The sequence below is a fragment of the Nymphalis io genome, chromosome 5 (assembly GCF_905147045.1).
Source record: "Nymphalis io chromosome 5, ilAglIoxx1.1, whole genome shotgun sequence".
NCBI classification, from domain to species: domain Eukaryota; kingdom Metazoa; phylum Arthropoda; class Insecta; order Lepidoptera; family Nymphalidae; genus Nymphalis; species Nymphalis io.
In genome coordinates this window covers 12,006,378-12,020,860 of record NC_065892.1, presented here as the reverse complement: position 1 = coordinate 12,020,860, position 14,483 = coordinate 12,006,378, and the positions used below count along the sequence as shown (strand labels likewise).

General features: G+C 31.4%; 1 protein-coding gene across 1 annotated transcript in view; it reads right to left on the bottom strand.

Annotated features, from left to right (window-relative positions):
• LOC126768620 (uncharacterized protein DDB_G0287625) overlaps positions 1-14,483 on the bottom strand; it is a 167,389-nt gene that overhangs the window by 63,597 nt on the left and 89,309 nt on the right. The window contains exon 3 of the mRNA XM_050486816.1: positions 5,004-5,199. Within this exon, the coding sequence (XP_050342773.1) occupies positions 5,004-5,199 (196 nt within the window). The remainder of the gene's footprint in view (positions 1-5,003; positions 5,200-14,483) is intronic.

The following is a 14,483-nucleotide window of genomic DNA, read 5'->3' as shown; positions in this document are numbered from 1 at the left end:
CCTGTACCGTGCTTAGAGATAGTTTTTTTTTACAACTGATATTTTTCAACACTCATTTATCTTAAGTATATATCGTAAAATCAAATTCATTTAATCTATATATATGTTTATTATTGCATAACTAACAACGGACTAAATTGTTAGTAAATTCGATTCAACAGTTTTTGTTTTAATAATTACATGTACTTAAAAATTAGAAGTATGCAGTCAGTACAGTACCATGAGTTTGGTGAATTGGTAGATAGAGCATACGAAATGACACTCACTTATTTCACTAAGTACCTGCTCACAAATCCTGACATCAAATTGTAAATACTTTAAAAGTTATCTTAATTCAATTTTCTAATCAATTAGGGGCCAATGTTTCTCCAGTATTGTTTTAATATCTCATTGGACTTATATTGTGAACACAATAGTGATCAATTTTCGATATGTCATATGTTATCATAGGTTATCGCTTGAGAATTGATTATATTTATCTCAACTGAAATCAGGAACACGGACATAGGGATATATAATACGAAAATTGGTGTTCGTTATGATTGATTACTTAATTTATTAAATAACTGACCATACTCACAATACATAGTGAATATTTGGAATTGAAACTTCATAAAATCTTATATAAATATGCGTTTTAAAATATCTATTAATAAAAATAAAATATTGTGAAATGTTACTATTATTTTTAATAAAAGCTAAATATAGTTGGCTGCAATAAATAAATGATTACAAAACTAGTGTCTACTCGGTTTGTAATCATCATTTTACGATTTAAATCTGTCAATTAACCGTGAAGCTTCACTTCGTATTCTATCGAGATAAACAGCAAAAAATCAGCAGATACCTTTTTACACTAATTTCGGTTAATGTATTTATTATTTTCAATTTAATATGTACATTGTGTATGGAAATCGATTTATAATAATAAATTAAAAAAAAAACAGGCAGTTATAGGGACTGCCGATAGAAGTGAAAACTTGAAACTGTCTTGTCCAGAGTAACGCGTCTAAAGAAGTTTTCACTTCAAAAACACGCAATCCAAATTTCAGTTTTACGGTATATTATTTATGATAAGTAATAAATATAATCTGTTATCTTGAATAACAACCTGACAAACTCGAGCTTGATTTCTTTATGTTCAAATTTTGTCATTATTTACTTTACAATGAAGCATCTCAGTACTCAATAAAGATTAAGCAGAAATTTTGCCACATTCTGTTTACTCGCTGCAAGCGAAAATCATACCATAAATCTCAAATAGAAACCGAAGAAAGGTGCTACAGTGTTATGAAATGAAAATTATTTAGGTTCACGTCGCACGCGATACTGGGAGCTGAATACAAGGCTGAGAATCACGTATAGTAGTCCTTATTATCTAAGGTATAGATGCTGTAATTGGATAATTATATTTCTCATGTCTTGGACCTTGGATAGCTCGTAGCTCCCGCTGAGCTACTATGCATACTGATGGTTGGAATGAAACCTGTTCTTCACCGTTCTAATCTGTCGCGAGATAAATTGAATCCAATATTGTATCTAGTATAAACGATTGTGGGCGATCACGTTAGCGAACTGAGATGTAAGTCTTATGAATAGCACATACCGTCGCTTAAAGTAAGAAATAATGCTTCGATTATGATATCTTTCATTCATGCCCACGTTTAAGTTGACACATTAGAGATAACTGTGAATTATATTATTTATTAAATACTTTATACATATATGTATTTTGACTACTAGATATGAGATAGAAATGGATGGTGTTAGTGGTGTGGTCACGATTTCAAATTCGGAATTACTACATATTTTTTACAGACTAATTGGTTATTCATAGTTATTAGTTAAAAAAGTAGTATCTGATGATGGTTACACACCTTGAAACGAAGCGGTTTGGTAGTGCTCTGTTGTCAGTATAAGATTTTAAGTAGTTTAGTGACATCAAATCCTCTGTCCCTCATTCAACTAACTTAAAGTATTCCTTCCTTTGATGTAGCGAATGTTTGTTTGGCTTTTGCATTTGCTGCTTAATTAATCTTTTAAACTTTCTAATCATGAAAACTAATTAATTAATGATTCTCCAAAATATTGTATAAAGATGTAATAAAGATGTACTAAAAATACTTGCTTAACGTGAACTTAGCAAAATTTCTACGAACGAAATCGAGTGTTTTAAATTACATACCTTTCCATTTCATTGAATTAAAAAAAATAAAGATTTCTTTTACCAATACTGAAATATCTTAATTATAAGCTTTGTGGTTTCATGTAGAACATCACGAACCGGCCCTTAAATATCGAAGAAAGTAAATTCAAAAATATTTATAACCAGTTCAAAGTTATGCAGTTCCGTTCCACATTAAAAATATATAAAACAAGTAGATCATTTAAATTTAAAAATCAGCTGATCGTAAACTGGCGAAATTACCTTTAATAGTGAGAGAAAACCTTACTGCAATTGCTTATTCGAAGTGATTTGTTGTGTATCAAGCAATCCTGAACCATCAGTCTAGTGTCATATACCTACTACAAAGTATCTAAATGCTTAGAAAGTTCATGAGAAAATATATATTTATACTTATAAATGGCTTGGCGAACATTACGAATAAGAAAATAGCTATAAAAATATAATGTGTTTGTTTTTTTTTAATCGGATGCATTATTTTTATGACCAACCTATTTCTAATCTTAAAACGACAGTAGTCGCTTAAGATCGATTTCAGAGAAGAACTCTGAAACAACACAGTCGACACTGAAATAACTAGCAAACTAAAAACCATTTTAAAATTCAGTACAGTTTGAAATATTACTACAATCGTAATATAAGTCGTAGCCTGACATCGAGGTTATGAACTTAGGAGCAAGATTTATTTGGAAACTCGTACCAGTACACAATACGACATCGCGGTTACGAGTCGTTTCCGCCAGACCATTTGTTAAAACCTTTACATACCATTCTTTAACTTTGAGCCACGTTTTCACTGTACATTTTAAGTGTTAGTTTTAAAAACGACATTTATCTCAGATTTTTATTACGATGTTTATAACATATGCTGCGCTATGAAAATAAAATATATGTACTGTGTACAAAAATACAAAGGTGTGTTACAAGATTTTTTTAACAATTATAAGAATTTCAAAACTAAGACAAAGAATTTAATTTTTAAATGTTATTATTGACCAAAAATTATCTCATTCCGAGTATTATAATCAAATATTGATAGAATACAATATTTGTAATCATGTACAATACTTTTCGGTGGTCTTATATTATTTTAAGTCCAAGGAAGCTTCGCTCCTAGAAACGCAGCCTTACTGTTATTTTCCATGTTCAGAACTTTGTTTGCTGAACAAATACCTCAAAGTGGTTAACAGTGTACGTCTCGTGTCAATGTTGGTGATTTACGATTTTCAATTTGCAATAACAACTTCGAATCCGGGTTAACTTTCAGCTTTAAGTACAATGTACACTATAACGTACTTCTTGTCGGTCATTGCCCCGATTTAAAGTCTGATGTTCTGCCAAAATTGCTGAAGAGTTCGAATGAAGTTGGCACGGAAATAAAGTTAGAAGTTCTTATTTTGTTTCATGTCTTAACTCTTATAAGCTTTGATAATAACAAGATAAACTTTTGTTTCTCACAACAATAAAAATATATTGAATAAAAAAAAATAACTATTACTTATTACCTTTATGCTAAAAGGATATAATATATATAGATCTTTATGAAAATAAACCATCTATGATGCACATCTATATAGATGCTGTAGAATAAGGAATACCCTTGCTATATAACAAGGTTATTCCTTATTCTGCAGCATGCAACAACTCACTTAATTTTTAAGTATTGATATATTTTGGTGTGACGCAAGTTTTAAGCAAAAAACATTATGTTATGCTAAGTGATTATGTCAATAAAATAAGATTGATATGATTCAAGATTGTCCTTGCAAGGCCGTGGGCCGACCCGCGCGTAGGATAAAACACGATATAAATTAGCTTTGTTTGTTAGCCGTGGGAATATTGGGAGTTTTGAGTAGTCGAACTTGACCTTAACTAGTTTACAGTACATTCTTACAGATTTTTTTCGCAATCCATTTCTGTATTAATAAGTTTTTAATTGTGATCATAACTTTTTTATTCTCTTGACCGTGGTTTCGACACAACACCTTTCGCAGTCGCGAGCTGACTGGGAGCTTTGCGCGACCTCCACCGTGGATTGCACGAGTTTTCTTCGCATACCTCCGTTATCACTTTTATTGTCTTTATTTCTACTATAATGTTGCGAACGCTCCACACAAACATAATGGTATTGTAAGAACGTTGTTCTAAGCTCTTTAATTTTATGAAATAAATATAGTTCCTGGTTCCTTCATAATAAAAAATTATATATCGTAAGACCCAAATATAAAATATGGAATCATTTTTTATATATATAAATTGGGTAAGGTGATTTTATCGGTATTCGCAATAATTTGTAAAGTTTAAATATTATACTAATCTTTCGATGGATTCCGTTTTCATTAATATTTAATATGAATAGGTACTTTTTAATAAAAGTACTTTTAATACAAATTGTGTTTTCGTTCTTTTTGTAAAGTTTCTTAACTAACTTTAAATAAAACATTATTTCTACACAAGTAACAAAATGACTATGCTAAATTGTGTAGAAAACACACACAGATAAAATTCAAGATCTAAAGCCCTCATTACCATTTTGAAAAGGTTTTAAGGGTTAACAGAGAATTGATTTTCTTTTTTTTACAAAAGCAGTATTTTAACCCTAAATCACTGTCAAGACAATAAGTAAAGCCTCTTCAAATTTTTAAAAAGTGTTTCGATGAGGATTACAGGCGTCCCTCTTGTCAAACGCTTGAAAATATTAATCGATAATTTATATAGTACATACGTATATTATTATTACCTATCTATAATATCGATGAATTGGGCTAGATGAAACTAAAGTTTAAAAAAAAATTATTAGTTCTAGATTCAGACTTACCAAGCCCGCAAATAAGATAAGTAGGTGGTGGTTTCAATACTGATCGAGAGTAGGCCCCTCTCACGGTTTCCAACGCGCGCGGGGCCCCCGCCACAAGGAGCACTCCTGGCGATACGTAGCCGGCATAACGCAACTCTGCCGTTGCTGCAGCGAGGGCTCCCGCCCACCAACATTTTGCGTTAGCTGCCAGGAAACTCTGAAAAGAGAACAACATTGTTATTTACTTAAAATTATCCAAGATAATGTTAAATAAATGAGATTATACCATTAATTCGTCGAGTGCAGAGTTCAAGTTCAGAGTTAAATTATTTTATAAAAACTATATTATTTTGAGTTTATACAAATATCGTGTTGGGCAAAAGATAAACGAAAACAAAGTCGAAAGACCGAGGCCAATAGAAAGAAGATTATTTTTTATTTTATATCTAAATTACGTGACTGTAAAATCTTAGAATTTTCACCTAACATTGAGCTGACGTTAGTCGATTTTAATTGTTACTATACGTATGGAAATGGTTGTGTTCTATTTTCACCGATTGCATTTTGGAACCGATATTTTATAATGTCTTTGATCCAATATGTTATGTACGAGAAGCTCACATAACATATCTAACATAATGTCACGTGTGAAGTGAATCCATTGATGCGTAACCCATTCATATGGCACAAACAAAACACGTGTACCTGTTACTAGAACATGTGTTATTTCAGATAAGTAAGCAACAGACATTGAACGTAGCACGGCTGGCTTCACTTGTTTCCATGACGTTAAAGCAAATACGAAGCTAATCCACCAAGCTCTTTTAATACGAGTTAGCGGGTTTAATGTTCAAGTTTCCTAGCAATGTTTTGATTAAATTTTGACCAATTTTAATTTAAAATGGAAGTTAATGACTTCTACAATGTATTTTGTTGTGTCTCGATAAAGAACGGGTAAGGATCGGTTTCCTACAAAAGTTGTAGTATTTTTATATCAATCAAGTACTTGTTGTTTGTAGAATTAGCTCCAAAGTTGTCACGATGTCAACTAAAATTTAATAAGGCAAATATTTAGTTTAATAGTTTCTAAATATTTCAAATGATACATTGAAAACTCTGTCCAAAGTTTAAATTTATTGATTAAGTATTTAAACTAATTAATTAAGTAATTAATAATAGTTTTGATATAAAAAGTTTTAATTACCTCGATCGATGGCCATGTTGCACATTTCGTATGTATAATATAAAGTGTTTTGATTGAAGAACGATATATTTGAATATTGATTGTACAATAGGTTATGTATGTTAGGTTGTGTAAAATACTTACTTGGCTTTATACTATTTAATATTATTTGTTTATATTTAAAATTAAAAGTTGGATATAATCTTAGTCGATTTATTTACTTTAACTTGTAAACATCTGTATTCAATACTTTGATTTAAAAATGTATATAATGTTTTTAAAAAAAGAACAGAAACTGACATTTCATGACCAAAATCCAAAGAACAAAAATCTAATTAAAACAATCAAAGTTTTTGTGTAACATATAAATCTTCATTGTAAAACTGATCATAAGAAAGAGGCCGTTCATTTCTCTTGTCTGTCGGAACAGTGCACGATATTTGCGATTTGCCTTGACCCATTCATTTGGCATTTCGTGTTTCGTAACTTGCACTTCGCCCTGCACTTAGCAAATGGCAGTTACTGTCCAACAAACATTGCTCGTTTTAAACCTCCGCTGAACAACTCAATTATACAGAAGCCGACTACTATTTTCTCAGTTATATATTGTATTAATGTACAATTTGAGTACTTTAGTCAGTAACTAAGAAACTACAGTCTGCTGTGTAAGGAGTAATTTCAAAAAGTAATTTTTATTTTTATTTCAAATGTACTCTATAACCTATTTTTCACAACACAATTGCCTTCATTCCAATTATCATTAGAATTCGCCCAGTCAATCAAGCTTAATTGAGGAACTAACATTCAAACACACAAACGCACTAATAATTAATAAAACGACTAAGATTTTTACATAATACACGCACCGATAGAAATAATAATAATAAAATAACTTTATTCGCCAAAAAGAAACAAAGACAAAATTAAGATACAAAACCATAAAAAAGAGAAAAACATGATATTTGATAATTTGGTGAAAAGGTCGTAGTCTCAACTAGGCTGCTTTTCAGTCTACGCCTTGTACATATGCTGCCAACACAAACGTCTTGGCAAAAAAATACACTTTTTGCCACCCAAAATATGAAGGTCTAAATGTCACTGTTGTTGTTCAAATGGTAATACAATTCCTGCGTTAGTAATTTGTCCAATAAAACATACAAATTATAAAGTTTTATCCTATATTCTTATAACATTATAAATAGGTCTGAGTAACAAAATATTCAAATATCTCATTCAAGACATAAAAGTTTTAAAGTTATTTTTAACACAAATCCGTTCAAATGAAGCCAGAACTTGCAAGACTAATAAAACGGCATGATACCAGTTTTGGGTTTTTTGAACAGCTCATGCACACACTCATATATGCTCGTACGAAGTAAATTTATAATTTCACAGTATTATGGTTTATAAAATAAATTACAAAGAGACGAATATCCTTTACAATTTTAAGCAAAACGTTATAGGCTTTATTATAAATGTCTGTGTGTGTTCGTTTTGATGTCATCTAGCGATCAATTACCGTGAATTTAGATGATGTCATACAAAGATATTTCACGTTGGTACGTGTGGTCATAAGGTCATTCACATAACCGTATTATACCGCAAAATTTTCCTTGCTCCAAGTTCGACTAAGTTAGCAGTATTCGAGCATTAATTAAAGCAACAAAAACAATTATGAATAATTAAATTTCATCTGGTTCATCTGGAAATTATTAGCTCTAATTATTTAAAACTTCAAATATGGAAGTTATGTATTTTGCGTATAGTTAAACTGAATAGAAATGAGCTAAGTTCTCTGAACTTACCTAATTTACCCGTAATACAATATGATATTACTTACGGAATACTTTAGTTACTTAATGTTTTTATCGAAACCCTGATCTCATAAAGCGGGAGACATAATTGCTTACACTAATGCCTTTATAGCCACCAAATCAAGTACATTATTCTGTTCAGGCAGAAAGGAGATTTTATGAGACTACACCCTAGACACAAGTAAGATATGCAGAACATTATTAGCTAGTGTCTGTCAAACAAACTAATTTAGTATACGATAGACGTTCCTTGGCACTTCGGATATATTAAATCAAGGAACAACTCAATAACTTAACAAAGATTGGTTTATGTGTAGAGCGAGAGTGAATAATTTAGCTTTTCTATCTTGTAAATAAATAGCTTCAAGCTTCGTTCACGTGGAATTTGCTTTGCTCTGCTCTGCTCTTAATAGTCAGTTTACCATATATAAACGTGTGTTTGTCTCACTTATCCTTTATCTATATTATATTATTTATATATATATAAATAAAGGATAGCTGAGATAGAGCTGAGTTTCATACACGGTTTTTTTGTGTTGCAATTATATTTTTAACCATTTCTAAATGGTTTCTCTTTCCCTAACTACACGTTCTACCGCCAAATTATTATATTATGTATTGCGTGTTTTGCTTTAATTAAGAATCTGCTGTCGTAATCTAACCGTAACCGTAACAGCCTGTGAATGTCCCACTGCTGGGCTAAAGGCCTCCTCTCCGCTTTTTGAGGAGAAGGTTTTGGAGCTTATTCCACCACGCTGCTCCAATGCGGGTTGGTAGAATTTACATGTGGCAGAATTTCAGTGAAATTAGACACATGCAGGTTTCCTCACGATGTTTTCCTTCACCGTAAAGCACGAGATGAATTATAATCACAAATTAAGCACATGAAAATTCAGTGGTGCTTGCCCGGGTTTGAACCCACGATCATCGGTTAAGATTCACGCGTTCTTACCACAGGGCCATCTCGGCTTTTTTTTTTTTTTAATCTATATACACTGAAATGTAGAACTTGGACAAAGCCCACTTGCGCTGGTACTTCGCTTGCTTAAATACCTCAGTAAAGAGAGCCACAACAGTTAGTTTCATAAACATGTATTTAATAATAAGATTTTATTTTATATACTCTAGTCATATAAAATAAAAAATATTTAAAAATATAATAAAACAAGAACAACAAAATATATAAATTCCATGCTTGATTTGATGACTTAAATTGTATTCCATAGTTTTAAAACGACAGTATTATCTTTGTGGCAATAAGTATGCGGTTATTATTCGCAACAATAAAACTAATGACAGCAAACCCCGGGATGGATTCCACTCACACGGGAATCGCTGTCAAGCGTGACGCACACAATGCTATATGTTTATTTCTGCAGTGAAAACTCGAAAACTCCCAAGATAGAAAAGATAAAGACTTATCTACGTTTCCGAGTTACACGCTTAATTAAACGAATTGTATTGTAATCAAACGCCATAACTACACGTATAATGTAACAGGTGTTAATGAACCACATAGCTGTTTTTTATATATTATATTCGGGTTTTGACCGCGAAAAAAAGGTATGACCTTTTTTATTATTTTGCTCGACTTTTCGATAATACTTGTCGTGATGACGCTTTTTTAAGCTTCGAAGATAATATATAAAATAGATACAATACTTGTACACATCGAAAGTGCACTACAACCACAAAACCATATGAAACGTTTTCCATAAATTGTATTTTTTTAATTCACAATATTTTTTTTAAAAAAGCAATTTTTACTTACTCTTTGTCTTAATTAATAATTTAACATAACAAACAATTCTAGTTCCTATCATATATATGTATAATATTTTAAACTATCATTTATATAGTATTTATATGCACAGTAATAAAATATAGCCGTATCTAACAAATATACATCAGTCACGTGTCGCCAAAAAGGGATTCAGTGTCGCATTACATCCGCTTCATTTAAAAATCCAGAGATGAAGTTATCCGAACTTTTAATGGCACTAGGTTAGATTTACAGCCCACACTTCCCTTTTAGAACTGTTGTGAAATGTTCGGAGACATAAAAATACTTAAATTGAGAATATAACTTACGATTGATGTTTGTTTAATCTTAATTTCATTGCGAATGAGTTAAAAATAATTTAGTTATTTTTTTAATTTTAGTATTAATAGTTCTTTTTTGTAATTATTCATGTCTTAGCTAATGTATAATTTATCTCGAAATAGTAGTAGTTTTTTTTGTAATTCTTGCTTATTTATAATTTTTGTCTTTTTTCTGTTGTAGTTACATATAAGATATTCTATGTTAAAAGCATTTATTAATATTTCATGTTCTTTTTCTCTTATAAGTATACATATATACATAGAATAAAATTAGAAATGTTTTAGTTTAAGCGTTTGTATACATCCGATGGAGATCCGAAATAAATAAATATATTATATATACAATATTTATTTATATGTAAATTTAACTTGTATGTAGGTAGAAGCTGTTTATGCGATACTGCTTGATTTTTGTCGTTTCTATGTTCTTTTTACTGGAATTTCAATTAATCAATTAATTAATGCGTAAAAAATACAAAAATACAAACATTTAAAGTTCAGCTTCTGTCTCAATAGTCCAACATAAAGTAATCAGTAAATTATTAAAGTTTACATATATTTTTTTAACGACCGAAGAGAGTATTTATTTTCCAATCCAAATAAGTGTAAACATAACCAACTTTTAAGTTCCTGACGGAGAATTTCGTGACTGAAAAGCCCAATACAGTTACTTTGTGACGTTTGATATCAGCTTAGATCATCGGGATCTGCAGCACTAAAAGCTACTTGGCTAACAAGACAGATACGATAATAAAAACAATTGATTACTCCTTGTTAGTTGTAACACCAGTATTGAGATGCGTTAGCTAAATAACTAACATTTAGAACACTTGGTCGCGGTTAGTAAGTATGATTGAGATTTATGAGTCTTGATCATTGCGTACTCTCACACAGAGATTTCATTTTATTGCTTCAATTTTGACCATTGCATTAATAGAGATTTATCGGCTTAAAGTAACTATTTAGTGGGCGTTATTTAATTTCCTTATTTATATTGGGTTATGTTTTGATTACAGTTATTTGATTTGTAACTGCTAAGGGAAACGATTGTTTGTTTTTAAACTTAATTAAATACTAGAATGTTCTCTATAAAATGAAATAAAGAATATATTCTATTGCCACACAAATATAAGCTTATAATTTAATTTATACTAATAATTTAAACACATATAATTTTGTGTGGTAGAAAACGCCAGCATAGTATAGCTGAGTCGAAACATAGTACTGGTTTTCATTTCTTAAAAACCGTTGACATAGGTGTAGGTACAATACGGGCAATCTAAATTGGCCTGCCTTAAGAAAATATCTCTGAAACATTTGCGCATATAAAACAGTAGAAAATAACATATTTCATCATCATCATCATCACCCTTTTCGCGTCCACAGCTGGACATAGGTCTCTCCAATGGCACGCCACTGAGCTCGATTTTCAGCTCTCAATCTCCAAATACTGCAGACCGGTGACGGGCAGCAGCGTCATCTGTACGACGAGCTACGCTCTGCGATCACCAACCCGCCTGCCCAGCGTGATGATTACGGGCAAAATCTTCTATGGCACACCCCTATACGCAACATATTTACTTAATTCTAATCAATTTACATATATACGTAACAATATTATAATGAATCTGCGCAACAAATCGTGACTAATTTCTGACCGGCTAACTTAGATGGCGCGTATTGTATAATAATGGCTGAAACGAATTCGGCCACAGCGGTCAATCTCAAGAAAGATTAGTCAAGTGCGCAAGAAATATTATAGTGCACAAGTGTGTGCGCAAACACAGGTGCCCTTTGACACAACCGGAGAGTTCAGACGCAGGACCAACGGCTCTACGTGCTTTCCGAGGTACGGGAATGTACACACTTCCAACTTCCAAACTCCGGGCTGCTACTGAGAATTTTCGATACAATAAACAAATAACTTTTTATTGGCCCGATCTGGGATTTGAATTGGCTCCTGGTCTGTAGCCTTACATCTAGGCACAAGACCAACGAGGCAGTCAAATTCAGTTGTATTATATATATAATAGTACATACAAATTGCAATGATTGTGCAAAGTTTGTGAAGGATAAAACTGTTGTATTGTACAATGTTCTTTTCCAATAACTACAACATCAAGATTGCAAAAACATTTAGTCCTATATAAAATAAACCGACTGTCTGAAGGGCAAGTGAACAGAAATATTTTTCGCGTTGTGCGAAATTTTGAACAATACATACGCGCTTTGCATACAATTACAACATTGTTTAGCCGAGAAATACGATATTGTAAGCTATGGGAACCAATGGCTAGCAATTATAGCATAGAAAAACTTTGAACTTAAATTTTAGCGTATTGTTATTTTAAAGCGGTCTATTTATTTTTATCAAAAAATATATAAATAAAGAGTATATTTATTAATCAAATTGGTTAATAACAGTTTAATGATACTTGGCTCAGCGTCAAGTATTAAATGAAATGCGTTAATTTCACAAAAGTGACATCATATAGTATATAAATGTAATGACGGGTAATTATTTTTTACGTTGAAAAAACTTACATTAAATTATATTAAATGGGTCTTAAAAATAAAGCATAAATTAAGAATATAATATCTGACTTTTCCATTCATAGTTAATAAATATATTAAATTATATAAAGAAGAAAATAGTTTAAATTAAAAAAAAAGGAAAAAAATTAAATAATGCAAATAAAAAGAAATAAGTTACACAATACAAGGTTGTACGTCTATAAAATAATATGTCCCAACTCATACGCATCCGGTGAAAATAAGACCCAATACGAAACATTAACTATTACTAAATGGAGTAATGCCATGAACGGAGGGAAAGTAGATTCATTGAAATTGTATGAATGGGCTTAGAACTTGTCAAAATATCTTCACCATAAAACTGCGAAATGTGTTATGTTTGTTTTGATATCGAATTGTTTTTTCGATATTCGCCGAGAGGGCAAATGACTCTACTCCACCTGATGGTAAGTGGTAGTAGAGTCCAAACGCGACGACGGCCAGTACAGACGGGAAAAACGTTTTGCACTAGCCGCCTTCGCCTTGCCGGCCCGCAAGATGCCTCTTCACGCCTCGTTTGAAGGAACCCGGGTTGTAAGAGGAGGGGAACACGTGAGCTGGTAAGGAATTCCATTTTTTGGAAGTGCGACAAAGAAAGGAGTTGCCAAATTTCTTTGTTCGCGATGGAATTGATGTCACAGTTAGGCGGTGACATCGAGAACCAGCTCGCGTGGACTTAAGAAGGAAGGGGGAAGCAGGAATTAGAGAGAATAATTCCTCAGAGCACTCGCCGTGATACAGTCGATAGAAAGAAAAATCTGTTTGCACAGACATAAGTTTATGATCGTATGCTAATAATTAATTTCCTACATTGATGATCATTTGTTAGCAAAAATATAATAAGTTGTTTTGTTATAAACAAATCAAATAATTTTTATCAAATAGACTTTCAAAAGTTGAATCTAATAAATTTTCGGAATAAGCAGAATATTAGAAAGATATGCTTTGTTAATAATACAGTATTTTATTTTAGGGCGTGGGTTGGTTCAATTCTACATGATACAACATTAAGTCAATATCCTTGCCTGAAAGACACCTATTAATTACCGTCCTAGATTATATGTATGGAACCCAAGATGGCCCAGTGGATAACCAAAGATCGTGGATCAAACCTGGATAAGCACCAATGAGTGCTTCATCTGATAAATTCTTCAGCAGCGTCGTCCAATAAGCACCAATTTTTCTCAATAAAAATATGTTTAATTTTAGATACTTCATCTTAATTCAATTTGTGTCATCTCGGATTCTAAATTATTATTATCAGAATTGTCCATGTTCGACATTCGAAGAACTACAAACTCGACAAAAAACTGTGAAGGATATCTTATATTGCTATCATTAAATAATAAATTTTCTTGTCATGTATGGACAAGTCGACATTATAAGAATGTAACTACGTAGACCGATATAGATACTTGATACTGGAAAATATGGGAAAAACAATATCCGGTTATTAGATTATCTGTTGAAATTCCATATTCTTATCGCGTAATAACAAGAATTCAATTCCTAACAAAGCATTTAATATTACTTATCGTTAAACAATATATTACGTAATCAAAGCAGAATATTTTGGATCTTATAAATTTATTATTGTAAATTTTAATTATTAATGCTTTAAAATCTTTGTATTTGTTGTATTAATGCTAATTTATATACTAATGCCTAAATCATCAAACACTCACAGTTTTTGATTTCATAGTTTCGGATTTAACTTTATAACGTTATAACAAAATTATTTCTTGAAAGAGACAATTTTTTGATGTAAGTAAATAAATGTTATTCGCATTGTATTTAAATATGCTTTAACATTTCTAAACGCGTAAC